This window comes from Pantherophis guttatus, chromosome 2, assembly GCF_059756535.1.
Source record: "Pantherophis guttatus breed Tessera chromosome 2, ASM5975653v1, whole genome shotgun sequence".
NCBI lineage: Eukaryota > Metazoa > Chordata > Lepidosauria > Squamata > Colubridae > Pantherophis > Pantherophis guttatus.
Window position 1 is genome coordinate 168,832,982 of NC_142064.1, and position 17,212 is coordinate 168,850,193.

General features: G+C 39.8%; 1 protein-coding gene across 1 annotated transcript in view; it reads left to right on the top strand.

The window, feature by feature from the left end:
* The window catches only part of LOC117660280 (heparan sulfate glucosamine 3-O-sulfotransferase 3B1-like), a 42,723-nt gene extending 26,004 nt beyond the window's left edge, over positions 1-16,719 (top strand). Inside the window, exon 2 of the mRNA XM_034408346.3 lies at positions 13,563-16,719. Coding sequence (XP_034264237.1) covers positions 13,563-14,181 — 619 coding nt within the window. The 3' untranslated portion in view covers positions 14,182-16,719. The remainder of the gene's footprint in view (positions 1-13,562) is intronic.
* Positions 16,720-17,212: the final 493 nt, after the last annotated feature.

Sequence of the window (17,212 nt, forward strand, 5' to 3'; positions counted from 1 at the left end):
TTAACCTTTCAACAGCTAAATCACACTTGTTTGTATGTAATATTATTTATAGTAACAAAAGTGGTCCAGAATATTTGGTCTGCACAATGGCAGGAAAGATGTGGGACATTGCCAATATGTGAAAAGTCTCTTTTCAGATTTTTCTGTGAATAAGCAACAGTAAGGAATTATCTCTGTTAGGTATTGGCTATGTGTAAAACTTTGTCACCTTTTTAGTTCAACCATTTCTGTTCCCAAGCTGGCTGAACAGCATCTCTTATCTAAATCTTTTCATATCTGCCCATTAGAAAGACCACCAATAAGAAGGAAGTATTGATTCTGTGTCATTGATGAATAGGACAAAGTATGTTTTCAGAATAACTCCAGCTAAGAGGGGAGAGACCAGGTCAGATGGTTTAATGTTTAAAAAAAACAACTCCAACCATTCAGAGAATTGAGAACTTTTTCACACAAGCTGAGAAATGAGAATATTAGCTCTACACTTGAAATGGTCTGCATATGTAGCCTTTAAGAAAGTCTTGTTTTCTGTTTGGTAGAAGAAGAAAAGTCTGGTCACTGTACCCACAAGACCTTTGTTTTTTTCATCGGTGACCTTTCTTGACCTTCCTTAATGTCCTCAAGGTAGAGAGAATTAGTGGAAAGATGTTAAGCTGCTGTTGTTGTACAGATGTTTGGTCCAGTAACCAAAGTGCTTGTTGGCTAAATAAAATGACTTTGTCCCTATTCAAAGCTGCTTTCCCTTTCATGTGCTTTCCTCCAGCATAGTGTCAGTGTGCCCCTGCTCCTGACAGCCCTATAGACAGCCCGAGAATTTTTAAAAAAGGGTAAAGTTGCTGCTGTTTAGCTCTTCCAGGCTTCAAACATTGTCCGTTGGCCTCTCAGCAGCTGTGTGTCTTTTGTGCAGTTTCAAAATTCCCTCCCTCTCCAAATAGACGTTGTATTAATTCTTACTGAGGAAGAACAGAAGTGGGCTGAATAGGGTGAGCGTGATGAGAGGAGGTGATAAGGTGAGTGGTATTTATAGGCTCTGGCCTGAATGCAGCACACACAACAGATGAAACAAGATGGCTCTAGAGAAGAAGAATGTTCTGCTACAGTAAAAGTCTGTAGAGATTCTCTGTCATCCAGGTCATGGTTTGTCCCAAAGGTGCTTTTTCAGGAGGCAACTGGAATTTCTTGTTTTTTTCTTTGAAGATGTTTCACTTCTCATCCAAGAAGCTTAATCAGCTCTGACAGGAGAGTGGGGAATTGGAAATGTTCTGCTACAGCAGGGGGAAAGCGAATGTTTCCCACAAAGTTACTCAAGCCAGGTCTTTCTTTTTGTGACATGAGGAGATGTTTCTGTTTGTCTGTTCCTGACGAATTTGCTTCACCGGAAATGCAGTTCAGGGAGTGTTCTGTCTGCTACCTGCTACAGACAAAGTTATCATGTTGGAAATGCTGTTCATGCTTTGGGGCTAAAAATGAAAACTGCATCATCTCTGGAGAGGTAGCAGACTTCAAGTCCCTCATGGGGTGAGCTAAATAGTTTTTGGTGGTTTCAGACTTTTGACTATTTTGAAGACTGAAATGATTCTGTACAGTATTGTAACTTTTTATGAATTGAAGATAACATCTGTAGTCCAAGGTTGAACTCTCCTTGTTGTTGGAACTCTGAGCTTGGTGGTTTGTGTGCAGACATAGGTAACATTAGTACACTGATGATGTTACCTAGTCAGATAGTGAAATGTTTGCAAATGAACATCCAAGCTCAGTGTAACTTTCTGTTTACAAAAATCACTCATCTTTATTTGGAAAACAGTCAGGTGAGCAAGGCAAACATCACCTGCTAAGAAGGGTTTCAAAATGTGGGCAACAATGTGACATTCCTGTTCAACACATCTGGGGAGCATTTGGTTGGAAAAGATTGGACATTGTTTGTGAAGATGACCACTTTTATTTTAGAGAACCAGCATTTCAAGTGATTAAAAATATTCACCAAGTGTTTTGGGAGGCTGATATAAATACAACTTGTTCTTAAGTCAGTACTGTAATAATCAACTGCTATGTGAAAGATCCTTTCTGGTAATCTCTATGGCTGTTGAAATTCTAGAATGTTACTACTGACTTAGCTTCACAGGAGAAATGACCCAGGCAGATACTCTGGTCTAAGACAATTCACCATGGCCAACTCACTGTGACCAACTCACTGTGGGACAAGAATTACTCTAATATCAAAGAAATGGGGGAATGGAAGCACTAAAGAAAGTATGCAAAAGGGGGGACAAAATGAAATGACAAAAATTAAAATATTTTTATTTATTTAAAATAATTAAATTGAAATTGTTAATTATCATGTGGCGAGTTGACCCGTGGCAAGTTGGCCGTGTCAAGTTATCCTGCAGCAAGTTGGCCATGGTGAGTTGGCTGCAGCAAGTTGCCTATGGCAAGTTGTCCCATTCCAACTTTTCCAAACCAGTCTTTCCCACTCCTGTTCCCACATTCCCAATCCCTAACTTTAAACTTTTGTGGCAAGGAATAATTGCCTGACGATATCAGGCAATCAACAAAGCTTTTTCCAACATGAGGATTGATTCAATTTCAAATTCACAGAGTTCCTTCCCAGCTCAGTCCATGTTGCTGTCAATTATTTCTTTTCTTCCCCCTCATAGGACTTATTTTATGACAACAAAACAAAACAAAACAAAACAAAACAAAAGAACAAAACAAAACAAAACAAAACAAAACAAAATAAAACAGACTGAATTGGCCATTCCGAGAGGGCACCCATAGTCCCCCAAGTCCCATCTTTCCACATGTTCAGGAGAGTAGGAACCCCTGAGGGTTGAAGAGGAAAGGAAAGAGGGAATTCCCCAACTGCTACCTTATAACTGCTTCATGTTAAACTGTGTGAAGCTGAACCCACAGCAGGCCCCTGTTGCTCAGGAGCAATGAAGCTGTGGATGCAGCACAATTTATGCCAATGTAGTTTCTTCTTAACTCAAGGACAGGAGGGAAGCAATTAAGGCAACTGTGAGGAACAGTCTTTGAAGAAGATCTTGAGATGCTGCTGACCTATTCCAATTCTTTTCAAGAATGATTTAATCCGTAATCACTAAATCACATAATGATGCATTGGCATTTCACCATAGTTAAATATTTAAAAAAAATCAATTTTAAATAAACATGCAGATGATTCACATGATTTGTTTCCCAAATACATGATACCGTATGTGATTTTCTTTATACATTTTAAGACTACCACTCTTTTTGTCCTTTAGCAATCTCTTAACCAGCCATATTAAGTCCTATAGGAATGGGAGTCCATTTGCTTCCTTCTGTCCAGGAGAGGTCCGTGTTCTTGCACTTTTGAATTTTCTTCAGTTCTTCTTCAAACGCTTGTTAAGCCTGCTCTTACTGAACTGTAAGATTGCTAAGTTCAAAACAAATGCAGTTTAACCAATTTAGCTACATGGAAGCAAGACCTAATTAATCATGATGTCCAAATGTCTCCTGCTTTTGGAGCTGCTTCAAATTTTGCATTCCTTCTTGGCCACTTGAAAAGCTTCTGTGTTACTCTTAACTTCTTTGAAGCAGCCCTTATTGAATTTAAATGTATTCACTCACCCGTGATTGCTGCCAAAAAGCCCTTGTCTGTGCTTGCTACTTGTTTGTGTGTTGGTGGTGGTGGTGTGGGGGGAAGAGATCTAATGTTTAAACTTCTCCAACCCTCTAGCTTCAGTGCTTTACTCCAATCTCATCTGGATGCTCCAGTTGGGAGAACTTAATAGTTACCCTTTTCTTCTTTCCTAAGGATTAGCATCTGAACCTATAGGAATGGACAGTGTGTTACAGTACAAAGTTCTTGAGCAGCTTTATTCCAAAGAGCCCTGAAGATACCAAATAGCAATGCTGCAACCAAAGTGTGCATTGCAGTCCTCCTTGCTTTTAAATACCAAATTAGGAAGAGTTGTGCCTTTTTTTGATGCATTGTTAAAATAATCTGTGGGTTGCTTACTTGGCTGGATGCGAAACATAAAAGTTGCTGATGTCTGGTAATAGGTTTTTTCCCCCCTCCCTCCCCTTTGCTCTCAGAACTAAAGGAAACTTATGAATAATGCAGCTTCAGGGAGCAATGGTATTAATGAATGCACAAACCCTTTGGTCTAGTGAAGCCAGAACGTCATCCAATGCCTTTGCCAGCGGAGAACGTTAATCAGGTCTCTCTCCACCTCTCATAACCATTGGACCCTGTCCCGTAAACATTAGGTTAATACAACAGGACTTTGGAATGGGGCTAAGCATTCATCCTAGAATCTGGTACAGTTTATTTGTTATGCTATGTGAAAGAGGCTGGAAAAGCCATAGTAAATTGAACTTAGAAATTTAAGGGGGATTGTAGCACTTTTAAGACCACCCTTTTGTTGGGAAGGGCCTTAACTACTTTCTTCTTTTGTTTTTTTCTCTTTCCCCTCCTTCCCTTGCCTTTGCCTTTTTGAGTCACCATATTTCCAAGAAACCTTTTGCTTTTTGTTTCTCTAACATGACTAAAACCAATAAAATCCTAAACAAGAAATGGCTACAGATTACTTGAACTCCCTCTCCAGGCAAGCCATGCTAACAAATTCCTGATGATGATGATGAGAAAGAGAGAGAATAAAGAAACTGCTTCATAGGCAGTGATGACCTCCTCAACTAGTCCTCATGCCCATTTTCCATCATCTCCCATCAGCTGCTTTCTGGACCAGCAACCAAGAGCTGTATGAAACTAACCAAAGAAGTATGGTGCACCCCCTCTCCTGGAGAAAGAGCTCAGAGGCAATGGGTAAAAGAAGGGGATGACAGAGAATGAGGTGGCTGGATGGAGTCACTGAAGCAGTAGGCGTGAGCTTAAATGGACTCCAGAGGATGGTAGAGGACAGGAAGGCCTGGAGGAATGTTGTCCATGGGGTTGTGATGGGTCGGACACAACTTTGCAAATAATAACAACAAAAAGGCAGTAGGAAAGATATAACCCTGCCTGCTGGGGCTATTTTGTTCTTCCTGGAACAAACCAAGAAGAGCAGATCCCCCAAAGGAATGTTACGCCTCTATCCATCTGAATGGAAGGACCCTTACTTTGGAATGTCATCAAGATGACTACCCATCATAGACCAGCCTTTTCTTCAAGAATGTGCTTGGAAGTGAGAGCCTGTACTGAGAGAGATGGGGCGGGGGGAGAGAAGTGCCATATTGCAGAGCAGACTCAGTGGCTTTTTTCAGGCTAAGATTGTGGTTCGCGTGAGGTTTGGGTGACATACTAAGAGCTGTTGAAAGTAAGCAGGGTTGGGACAAAAGATGTACTGTAGTTAATGGACATGTCATTGAAGTTGATTAAAACATTATGGTGGTTACTTCCTATGTATTATATTTTCCTTTTTGCCTCATGAGAGGGTACCAGTAGAGGACTATATCCAGAGCAGCTTTAGAGGTTCCCAGGCTTCTGATACTGTGTAAAGTCCTCTAAAAGTATCTTGCCAATTATGAACTGCCTCCAGGCCTTGAGTGATTGAAGTAGATGATGTAGCAAACTTAGAGAAGCGAAGTTGCTTCATATTTGTTCAGGGGCTGGGTAGGAGACACAGACAAACACATACACAGTAATGTATTTCTTTTATTTATCTATTTATAATGTTTATATACCACTATATTCCAGCATGACTTTGCTGGTTTACCAATAGCACAAAGCAATAAAAGCACAGTTAAGTAAATACAGATAATTAAAATCATAAATAACTCATCCAATCCCAGCAGCACGAATCGAAGCCCTGGTGCTGTGTTAAATTCTAGAAGGAAAATGAAATGAAAATGCTATGGGTTCTTGCTATGTCCAGGAATGTCACTGACCGGACTTATTAACCTACACTTTGCTTATTGATAGACAGGTATCTTTAAATATCTGAAGAGTTGCATCCTGTGTCTCTCCGGCAAAGGCCTGCCTCTTTTCTCCGGATGTGTTTATGCCTTCCAAAACCTTTTTGCATCAGTACCAATTTCCCCAAAGAAGGATAAACTACCTGCAAGTAACAGCTTGCTTTCTGTTTGAATCATTTAGTACTTATGGTACTACATCTGTTATGACAGTCTGGAGAGAAGATTAAAGACCAATGATAAGAGATGTGTTAGGGTGACAGAGGATGCTAGTCCAGGATGTAAAGCTCTACCTAGTGCAATATTCAACTGAGTGAATGATTTCCTAAATAGTTTTATAGCAGGCCAGAGATGCTCGAAGCTTAATTCAGATACTGTTGGGTGTAGCAAAAAGTTAATTGATCTAGCAATTGAGTTCCAATCTTTGCTAAAGGATGGGTATCTCAGAAAAGACAAAAGATAATATGCATATTGACTGGATGTAGGGAAACTAGACAGTTTAATGTTTATTTTCATCTATGTGGTAAAAAGACCATGGGAAATATGTCATTCTGATCCCTGATTGAACAGAATGGATGTATAGAAGTAAGTTGCCTCAAGGTACACAATGCATGAGATGCATTTATTGCCTTGGCAAGATGCCAGGTGAGTGCAAAGGAATAAGAGCTTGCTCGATTCAGCATTTTTGGAAGCTTGGTTGAAAATTGTATTGTAGAATCTGATTGTAGAATCAGTCTTGTGAAATATATATCGAAAAGAGAGACAATCTCTCTCTTTCTCTGCCCCACCACCCCCGCTTTTCTCCAGAACAGGAGGGTTTGAAACCCAAGATTATATTACTTTTCTACAAGTGCTCAACAGGCTGTGGATTCCCATGGAATATTAAAAAGTCAATCCAGCTCCAAGTATTGGAGCTATGGGAGATCAGGCGTGATAATCTGCACTGGTATGTGGGAAAGACCTTGAGAGAGGGGTGAAGAGACTGCCTAGGAAATAGTCAGATAAGAGACAGCATAGCCGGCAGCTAGATAGTGGGGAGGGGAGGGCAAGAGGCTCAGAAATGTAGCTTTACCATAGAGTAGAGGTAGCTTATCTGGTCATGTTTCCTGTCTTGTTTTCCCGGTAAGGCTGACATAATTGCAGTCAGGTCAGGATTCTCAAATGGCAGAATGAACTCAGTATAGCGGTAGCTGATGCAGTGGACTATAAAAAGGGAATCTATTCAGTGCTTATGCATTACAACTTTTAAGTACAAAATACATCATCATCATCATCATTATTATTATTATTATTATTTTAAATAACTTCATACAGGTTAAATTGGATGTGTGAAAATTATTTTTTAATAGTTCTGGTGATTCCTTTAACTTTTCTTTACATACACACATACAAACACACATTTATTAAATTTATATGCCATCCATCTTGTTAGTAATACACACACACACACACACACAAAGCAGTTGGCAGTTCCTGTTCTACCACCTTATATTACAGGGTCACCTTATCTGGCATCCACCCTGTAATTCCAGTGTGTGTGTGTGAGAGAGAGTTTGCACAATCTCTGTTCCCATGCAATGATTAAAAATTTTAAAAAATGCAAAATAATTTATATAGTACAAGTGCCTGGCTATGAAGTGGAGAGGTCTGTAATTATGTTACTCAGACTTTCCTTCCATCTTTCAGAAACAACACAACCCATCAGTTTGACCATGGGAACCAATGGGCAGATAATTTAATCTCAGTTACATTGTTGTATAACCAGAAATAAAATGAAGATGAATTACTTGAAGGTGAACAAAGGATTTAACTGATTTAGTGATAGCAATAGCACTTAGACTTATACTGCTTCACGGTGCTTTACAGCACTCTCTGAGCAGTTTACAAATGTCAGCATATAACCCCCAACAATCTGATTCCTCATTTTATTGACCTTGGAAGGATGGAAGGTTGAGTCAACCTTGACTCGGTCAGGCTCAGACTCCTGTCTGTGGGCAGTTAGTCTGAAATACTGCACTGTGGCTCATATTGCATATGAGCCGTGGTGGCGCAGTGGTTAGAATGCAGTACTGCAGGCTGCTTCTGCCGACTGCTGTCTGAAATTTAGAGGTTCAAATCTCACCAAGCTCAAGATTGACTCGGCCTTCCATCCTTCCGAGGTTGGTTAAATGAGGACTCAAATTGTTGGGGGCAATAGGCTGACTCTGTAAACTGCATAGAGAGGGCTGTAAAGCACTGTAAAGTGGTATATAAGTCTAAGTGCTATTGCTATTCTAAACACTGCACCACCATGGCTCTTACATGTAAATGATTATTATCTGCATTATGATAATGAAGTGGATGGCCTTTGAATTGTGGTTTTGGCTAGTACCAGACATCTATTATTCTCTGACTGAAAGAATGCTGAATGTTGCTGCCATTGTAGGATTTGCTTCATATCAATATATCTTTGACACAGTTATGTAAAAAGCAAAAAGGAGATAGGCTGTTATTATATAGCTGGTTGAAAACTGCCTGGAGTTAAAAGCAAATGTAGACATTCAGTTGGGCAAAATGGAGTACTTTGTCATGGACAGCCTTGGTTTTTGCAGGGTTCAGGGCCCCCTCATTCCTTGAAAGTGTCTTCAATTAGGAGAATCCTGATGCCGGCAAAGTTATTTTTCTAGTTTTATATCCATGGGAGGACAAAACAAAAGAAAAATATCTGAACACAGTGAATCAGTAAGATAGCCCTTCAAGGTAGATCAGACTAGGAATCCAATGTTGTGTCAATCAGCACTACTTTTATTGCAAAGCTATAGTAATAGAATCTTGCAAGTCTGAATGTACTTCACCCCTCCCTACCTTTATCTTTCCGGTGAGCTAGGGAAAGTTTTGTTGAGATGTTTGCTCAAGATACATTCCTGCCCCAGACTCAGTTCCCTTTTATGTGACCTTTGTTTTGGAAGGTGCATTTCCTCCTGTCCCTCAAGGCTGTTCCTTCTGTCCTCTATAATATGTGATTTCATCAACATGGACTGCCAGCCTTTTTTCAAGAATTTCTTTATGACTACTGTGTCAATTGATTTTCAAGACAGTTTCTTAGATGATTTTTGGATAGTTTTCTTACCCACTTCAATATGCTCTTTGTATTTTTCAAATAAGAAGCAACTGATGGCAATTTAATTCACCACTGCTGGGAATAGATGTGCAAGATTTTTCAAAGACAAACAAGGGAACAAAACTTTCTGCGTGTTCTGGAAATGGTTTGTGCTTGGAACAGGTTGGACAACCTCTTGGGGTTATAACATGTCAGTTTCAAATATTTTTGCACTCTTCTAGCTTGGGAGTCAGTGATGAAACCTTTGCTGTTTTCACAGCTGTAAGCCCTGCATCTTATTCCTCATTTTATTCCTTGGGTGGAGAAGATCCTATCATTTTTTTTTCACTGTGAAACTGAACAAAGCAACAATGGATTACCCAATGGGTGACTAATATTTGAGAAACCTCAGAAGGAAAATCAGATGGGTGGATTTGTAGTTTTCTCAGACAAACAAGTGGCCATATCTTCTGGTAGCCATTTCCTTAAAAAATGGAACACAGAAAATGACTCATGCATTTATATCAGATCCTCTCTTTTATCCTATTCTTAATCTGCTGTTGAGTTGAATGTGCTTCTATCTATCCTGGATTTTCTGTAAGAAAGTCCATCAACATGGATTGTCTCTGCATACCACTTGCCACAGTTTTAAGTGTTACAGTAGAAGCTCACGAGTGTGGCTGTCAATATGTGTCATCTTATTGTTGCAAGCTTGACATAGCCACAGCATGTAGAGCACTTCTCCCCGTCCAGTGCTCTCTTTCTTAGCAAAGTCCTTCCTGCTCAATTTTCTTTATTGAGAAATGTCAACAGATTAGAAGAGAATCCCTCTGGGCAAACAAAATGCTGTCACAAAAGGCTTTCTGTGATTGGATTACCACGTGGCCACCTGTCATCTGCCTTGGTGCCTTCTCAGTCTCTGAACTCTTCTTCACATCAGAACAAGGTGGAATTTTTCTTGAGGAACTTGTTTCCTCCACTCAAGGTTTCTGTGTGTTTAGACGAAAGAACTTTGGAGATTAGAACTGTCTGAGCAGAATACTAAAGTTAGGAAGACTAAGTAGCTAATGGGCAAAGCAGATTCATTCTTTGGCAGGCTAAGTACATTGCTGCACCTATGCCAGCATCTTGTGGAGGAAACCGTAAACCAGAGCCTGTTACTATCTGAGGTGCTTCTTTGGTTCTGTAGGATAGTCCTGCTTCTCCTGCCAAAATATTGCCCAATTAGCCTGACAGCTTCTTTGTTGCTTCTGTTTCATGGCCACACTTTTATACCTTTTTAACCATTTGAAGAGCACATAGTCCAGTTGATCACCTAGCAAAACCAGAGATGGCAATATATTGGATGATTGATGCATGCCAATCATATAAACCAGGGGTGTCAAAATTGATTTCATTGAGGACCACATTGGGGTTGTGTTTGACCTCGGAGTGTGTGTGGAGAGTGGCTACAGTGGGCATGGCCAGAGTGGGTGTGGCCAGCTCAACATCATTTGTGTCAGGGCTACCTGCAGGGATCTCCTGCAGTGCTCTGCCAGCAAAAATAGAGTTTGGGATGGCTATGTGTGGTCCTCCCGAGCTCTGTTTTCAGCTGCAACAGCCTGCTCCAGCATATTGCCCTCCCGAGCTCTGTTTTTGCTGGCAGAGGCACTGCAGGCCAGTCCTTCACAGTTTTCAGGGCAGCCCCATTGGCCAGATCTAAGCATCCTGCTAGCCGAACCTTTGAGTTTGACACCCCTGATATACACAGAATTGAATTAAATATGAGAAACCAGACCCAAGTTGGGTGAGGCTCACTACTTTGCCTCATTTTGGTATCCCTCCCTCCCTCTCTCCCTTCTTTCCTCCCTCCCTGTCTTGTCCTCCTTACACATAAACTGACTTACCAACATCCTACCATTTTTTGCAAGAGTATTCTTTAAATGGCACAGAGTTTGGGATTCTGAATGAGCCTGAGGGCTGCTTGTGGGCCTAAACTTGCAGATTACTTATCTTGGACCTAAAATACAATGCCTGTCAGCCATTGACATTTGGATGGCCTCAATTTAGGGAAGATCTGATCAAAATCCCCAAAAGAAAGAGTAGGCAGCATCTGTGTATATGTATGAATATATACATACAGAAAAAACACTGTCAAACTAGTTACTAAGTCTGCATTACTATTAATCTTCTCATTGTTCCTATCACCCATCTCCTCCCACTTATGACTGTATGACTGTAACCTTGTTGCTGGTATCCTTAAGATTTATATTGACTGTTTCCCTATGACTATCATTAAGAGTTGTAGCTTATGATTCTTGACGAATGTAGCTTTTCTTTTATGTACACTGACAGCATATACACCAAGACAAATTCCTTGTGTGTCCAATCACACTTGGCCAATAAAGAATAAAGAATTCTACTGTTGCTATTACTATCTGGCTATTCTATGTAGGTGCTCTTTCTTTTGTGTGCATGTCCCAGGCACACACAATTTCTGTGCCATTGTATACTTCTTACTACAACATTGAGAATTTTGATCCATTGTGGTGGCTAATTGAAAGCCAGTTTCATGTAGTGGTTATTAAGGCAGAAAGGCTGGAAATAAGGAGACCAGGAGTTCTAGTCCTGCTTTAGGCACAAAGCCAGCTGGGTGACCTCAGGCCATTTCCTTTCTCTTGGCCCTAAAAAGAAAGCAAAGACAAACCACTTCTGAAACCTTGCCAGGAATACTGCAGGGACTTGTCCAGGCAGTCACCAGGAGTCAGCACTGATGCAAAGACACAGAAGAACAAAAACAAAGCACATACCAGCCATTCTCTACTCATAGACAGAGAGAAACACATCAGTGCAGACACATGTATTTCAGTCCTTCTAGCACAAATTGCAGAAATGTCAGTGGTTTTGTTGTTTAGCTCAGCAGCTTGTGTCTTGGTTGTTGAGAGAGAGAGAACTCCTGTTTAGGCCCTACAAAAATGATTAAAATTCAGTCGGGAGGCAGCACCCAAAACTAATCTCCAAAGACCTCCAGACTCAGCAGTGATATCTGCAATCCTTTGCATCTCCACTCCTCCATTTGATTTTCAACAGCATCCTCTATGCTTCTTTGCAAATGTAGATTTCCTTCCTCAATTCACAGGTAATGATTTGCTTCAAAATTAAAGATTAAAGAGCCACAGTGGCACAGTGGTTAGAGTGCAGTACTGCAGGCTACTTCTGCTGCCTGCTGCCTGCCTGCAATTTGGCAGTTCAAATCTCACCAGGCTCAAGGTTGACTCAGCCTTCCATCCTTCCGAGGTGGGTAAAATGAGGATCCAGATTGTTGGGGGCAATGTGCTGACTGTAAACCGCTTCGAGAGGGCTGTAAAAGCACTGTGAAGGCGTATGTAAGTCTAAGTGCTATTGCTATTGTTATTTTGCCGATTGGTTAAAAATATAGTTAGCATCATCACATTTTAAGAATATATGTAGTAGCCTCTCCCTCTATACAAAGTAATACAGAAAGCAACTCAAAAAATTGGTACCCATACTGCAAGCTTTCTAACTTGATATTGTTCAGGTTTATTAATGTTGCAACCTAGACTTCTGGATAGCAACACGGCAGGAAAGACTGATTAGAACCATAGCAATGGCTATAAATTTCTAGATGTGATAAATCAGCTGTTCGGTGACTCCTTGTTATTCTTTCCACCGTGTAAGAAATTTGGAATGTCAGAGGGAAATTTCATCCTACAGTTAGGTCATATCTTTTGGCCTGTTTAATCTTTTCTATTTGGAAGAGAACAAAAGGACAAGGTATTTGACTAGCGGTCAACAATATTGGAAACTTATTGTATTTCTAATCTGCTCATGAATCTTGAGTTCTCTACCTGGAATACAAGACAATTTAACAAAATTCAGTAAAATAATAAAAGTGTAACCATTAATAATAAATAGCATAGTCAAATGAATGTCTGTGTATGCATTTGTGTTTCTTTGGTGAACAATGTTTAATAAATACAATGTTTTACTAATTTGTACCATGTTTCCCCAAAAATAAGACCCTGTCTTATATTTTTTTTGAACCCTGAAATAAGCACTTGGCCTATTGCCATGCACTCAAAAGACGGATTGGGTTTATTATCAGGGGATGTCTTATTATGGGGGAAACAGGGTAGTTTCTTGATATGGAGGACAAGAGCGGACTGGCTAAAGTAATAGAGTAGATGTAAGGCAGAAAAAAATAGGATAGGAAGTGAAAGACCCATCCATATCCCACCCTCCCTAAGTGGAACTTTCTATCAGATGTTGCATTTTTTAGCACTGTGAGATCTAATTTCCCATTTGCCAATGCAATTCTTAAATCGTTCATTTTTAACATGTTTGGCATACACATGTTTCCCTTCCCACCTTACTGGTATATATCAAATTAATCAAATATTTTCATCAGTTTGAATCTTTCAGGTATGTTTGGATATATTTTGCCTTTGAGACTCTTTGTGAATTTGCCAAATGGTCAGTAGCAAGAAATGGCGAAACCGCCAGTGCCAGGAATAGTTACAAACAAACAAACAAACAAACTTTTGAAGCAATGTCCTTATTTTTCTCATCAGTCTGCTAATTTCTTTCTTTGCAGGGAACTGATGCCAAGGACTCTTGATGGCCAGATCACCATGGAGAAGACGCCCAGCTACTTTGTCACTAAGGAAGCACCAGCTCGCATCTCCTCTATGTCAAAGGACACCAAGCTCATTGTGGTGGTGAGAGACCCGGTCACCCGAGCCATTTCTGACTACACACAAACCCTTTCCAAGAAGCCAGACATCCCATCCTTTGAGAGCCTGACCTTCAAAAACAGGACTACGGGCCTGATTGATACTTCTTGGAGTGCCATCCAGATTGGCATTTATGCCAAGCATCTAGAAAATTGGCTCCTGTACTTCCCGCTTGGGCAAATCCTTTTTGTCAGTGGGGAGAGACTGATCAGTGATCCAGCAGGCGAGTTGGGCCGCGTCCAGGACTTTCTGGGCCTCAAGAGGATCATCACAGATAAACATTTCTACTTCAACAAAACCAAGGGGTTCCCATGCCTGAAAAAGGCTGAAGGCAGCAGCAAGCCCCACTGCCTGGGCAAGACAAAAGGACGGACCCACCCTGACATTGATCAGAAAGTAGTACAAAGGCTGCGAGAATTCTATCGGCCATTCAACATGAAGTTCTACCAGATGACGGGCCATGACTTTGGTTGGGATTGATGGCACTTCCCAGAGTTGATCCCATCTTTCAGCTTCCTTTCCTCCTATACATGTAGATAGGTCTATATGTAAAATGTACAGAAATCTATTTTATAATAATTTATTTTTTAATTCTTAAGCAATTAATTCACTAAGCTGCCTAACCCCACTGTAGCTCATAGCTGTGTTCTTGTTTAGTTTGAACATTCCGCCGGGCTGAGTCCCGCCAGGTTCTTCATCGCTTGGCTTCAGCTTGTGCTGGAAAGTGCTTCCAGGTATTTTCCCAGGAGAACTTTTAATATTAAAAATAAAAAAAGGAGGGGGGGATGGCGAATAATGGTTAAGAGACAATGAGAAAAGCACAATCTTTATTATTATTATTATTATAATTATTATTATTCTTTTTTTTTCCGATACGGGTACTAGGCATGTCAAAAACAATTTTGTACAAGGCCCTTCATATTGCATCTCTGGGCTTTTTTCCTTCTTAAATCAATCCATAGACATTTTTTTTATTTTTGTTAGCTTGGAAATAGCTCGAAAGTAAAAACAAACAAACAATTAAACCTCAGGCAGTTGCTTTCATGGTTGGGCGTGGCGTATGCACAGAAGGAAACACTTTCCAGCTATGGAGTTGTTGCTGCCTCCTGTTCCCCATTTTTATTGACCAGGTCTTAGCATTTTCCCCTTTCCACAGAAGTTTTGTGACACAGTAGAGTTTCTATGTGATTATGTACAATTTATCTGATCTCTCACTTTTTGGATGAGGAACAATGCAGTTTTAACTTCTTCCTGCTGAAGAAATGTGAAGTGCTTACTTGGGAGACCAGAAATGACACAGTATTTAATTCTTTCAAGCTTAGTTTTCAAGCTGCTGTTAACAGAAGAAGAGTGTGAAGCCTCTGTTTGTTTTCTGAATCCCACTTTGATTTCTTACAATGACTGATCATCCTACAAGTGGCATCTTATCCTATGAAACAAGCTAATACCTTTAGCTCATTGCTACATTCAACCTGTATGTTGAATGTGGCAATGAGCTAAAGGCCTTGCTTGACCTGTTTTTATGGGGCTTCCTTTCCTCCCAAAAATAGTTTAAATATAAGCACAAAAACACAATACCATTTGAAATTAATTCAGTTTACTAAATGTTATAGATCATCATCAGAGGTGAGTGAACATTTTACAAGCTTGCTGAAAGAGGCATTAGAGATGGATGTAGTTTATCCAAATTTCATCAAATAATTCTACAAACCCTTAAGCTACCTTTTGTGTATATACCCAACAGCACTGTTCTGCGATGAGTGTCAAGAGTGAGTTTTTTCAGGGTGGTCCCATCTGTGAGACAAAAATCCATTGCATATTGAGACAATTTGTTACTCTTTGTTCCATCAGAAGTTTTATTCTCCATAGGTGTGAGCCTGAGCGCATTATAGTAGAATCAAAATAAGTTCTTAAGGTCCCCAAGACAAATGTGAATCAGATTGAGTGGGATTATCACTTGTATCCTTATTTTGAGAGATAATCAGATATAGTAATGAATCAATGAGAAAATGGGTCTGGGGGATTCCTCAGAGGAATGCATGGATACCCATACCAATACATATGCAAACACACTTATACACACTGGCTAAAGGTGTAGATTTTTCTGTAAATATTCATTCTTTACATTGGGCTTCTTGGTCTTGTGGAATTTACTATCTCTTCTGACAGAATACAGGCTATAAGAAGAAAGAAATTTGGATCATCTTCTCATTAGAAGATGCTGCATATATGGTCACCCATATATACATCCATTTAACTCTGATACATATTTAATAAACAGATGACTTTTTAATATGGTCAATCCAACGAATATCCTATGTTCTGGAACATTGGAGTGAATTTTAATTTCTAGGCCTTATGTTTTCTATTTCAAAACTTTTTGATTTTTGGGGGGATGGAACTGCTGAGTGTATGCTTGGACTTTCTGATCTGTTTTTTTGGAACGGGTGAAGGATACTTTCCTAGTTGCATAAAGCATGATAGGTATGGTATCCATGCACCTTGTTTTCTGTGTGTGCATGTTTTTTGAGTGATGACATTGCCATCAATTCACTGTTATAACATTGAATCTTGGCTGATCAGCCCACTCAATGGAAACCTTCTGAAGCCAATTTATTGAAGAGGCCTTACCTAAATATTAAATAAAGTAGCCATGAGAGGCATATAACATATGATATTTGAACTGCATAGATAGTAGCCTTCATAAATATTGCCAATTTTTGTTCCATTTGCAAGACTTGGAGGTCCGGTTATATGTCTTTTCACCCTATAACATTAATTTATGGCTGAGTTCCATTCAGCACTGCAGTATGTCCTGATATTAGCAATATTTTTGAGTTTGCTATAACATATTGTGGCTTAGAATGGTACACTTGTAAAAGGAAACAAACGACAAGCAAAAACTGTAAATTGAATATTTTGTGGTATGTACAACACAAATTAATTTTACACAGAGGTTTCTAGGAAAATGGAATTCTGATTCATACTATTTGAAGAAATAAAATCTATTTTACCAAATCATGAAGACTTATTTCATTCTTTCTCATTGACAAATCAAAGCTGCAACTATTTTTGTTTGGAGAACTTTGGAACACTATCTAATATAGGAGGTAATATTCTGGAATACCAGATATGAGAGCACCACAGAGCAACTCTCACATCATCTTTGTTACTTTTGTAACAAAAGTGTGGTTTCATGGCCTTGGTCAGGGTAGCTAGGGTCCCAAAGATTTTGCAGTTCTTCTGCAGAAGAACGGAGTTGTCCTGCCATTGTGAAGATGACAAGAAAGAGGGCAGAACAAAGAAAAACCTTCTGTTTAACTGACATGCACCCACATACATAGATGTGGATAGATGCACAAAATGCAAACTCTATTTTAGTAGTGGCATCATTTATTTCCCACCCATTGGAAGAATTGAAAGGCAGTTAAATTAAAAACGAAGAAAACAAAAACAAAACCACACGTATATTGCTGCAACCCCCATCCCCACCCCACCTCTCAAATGCTAC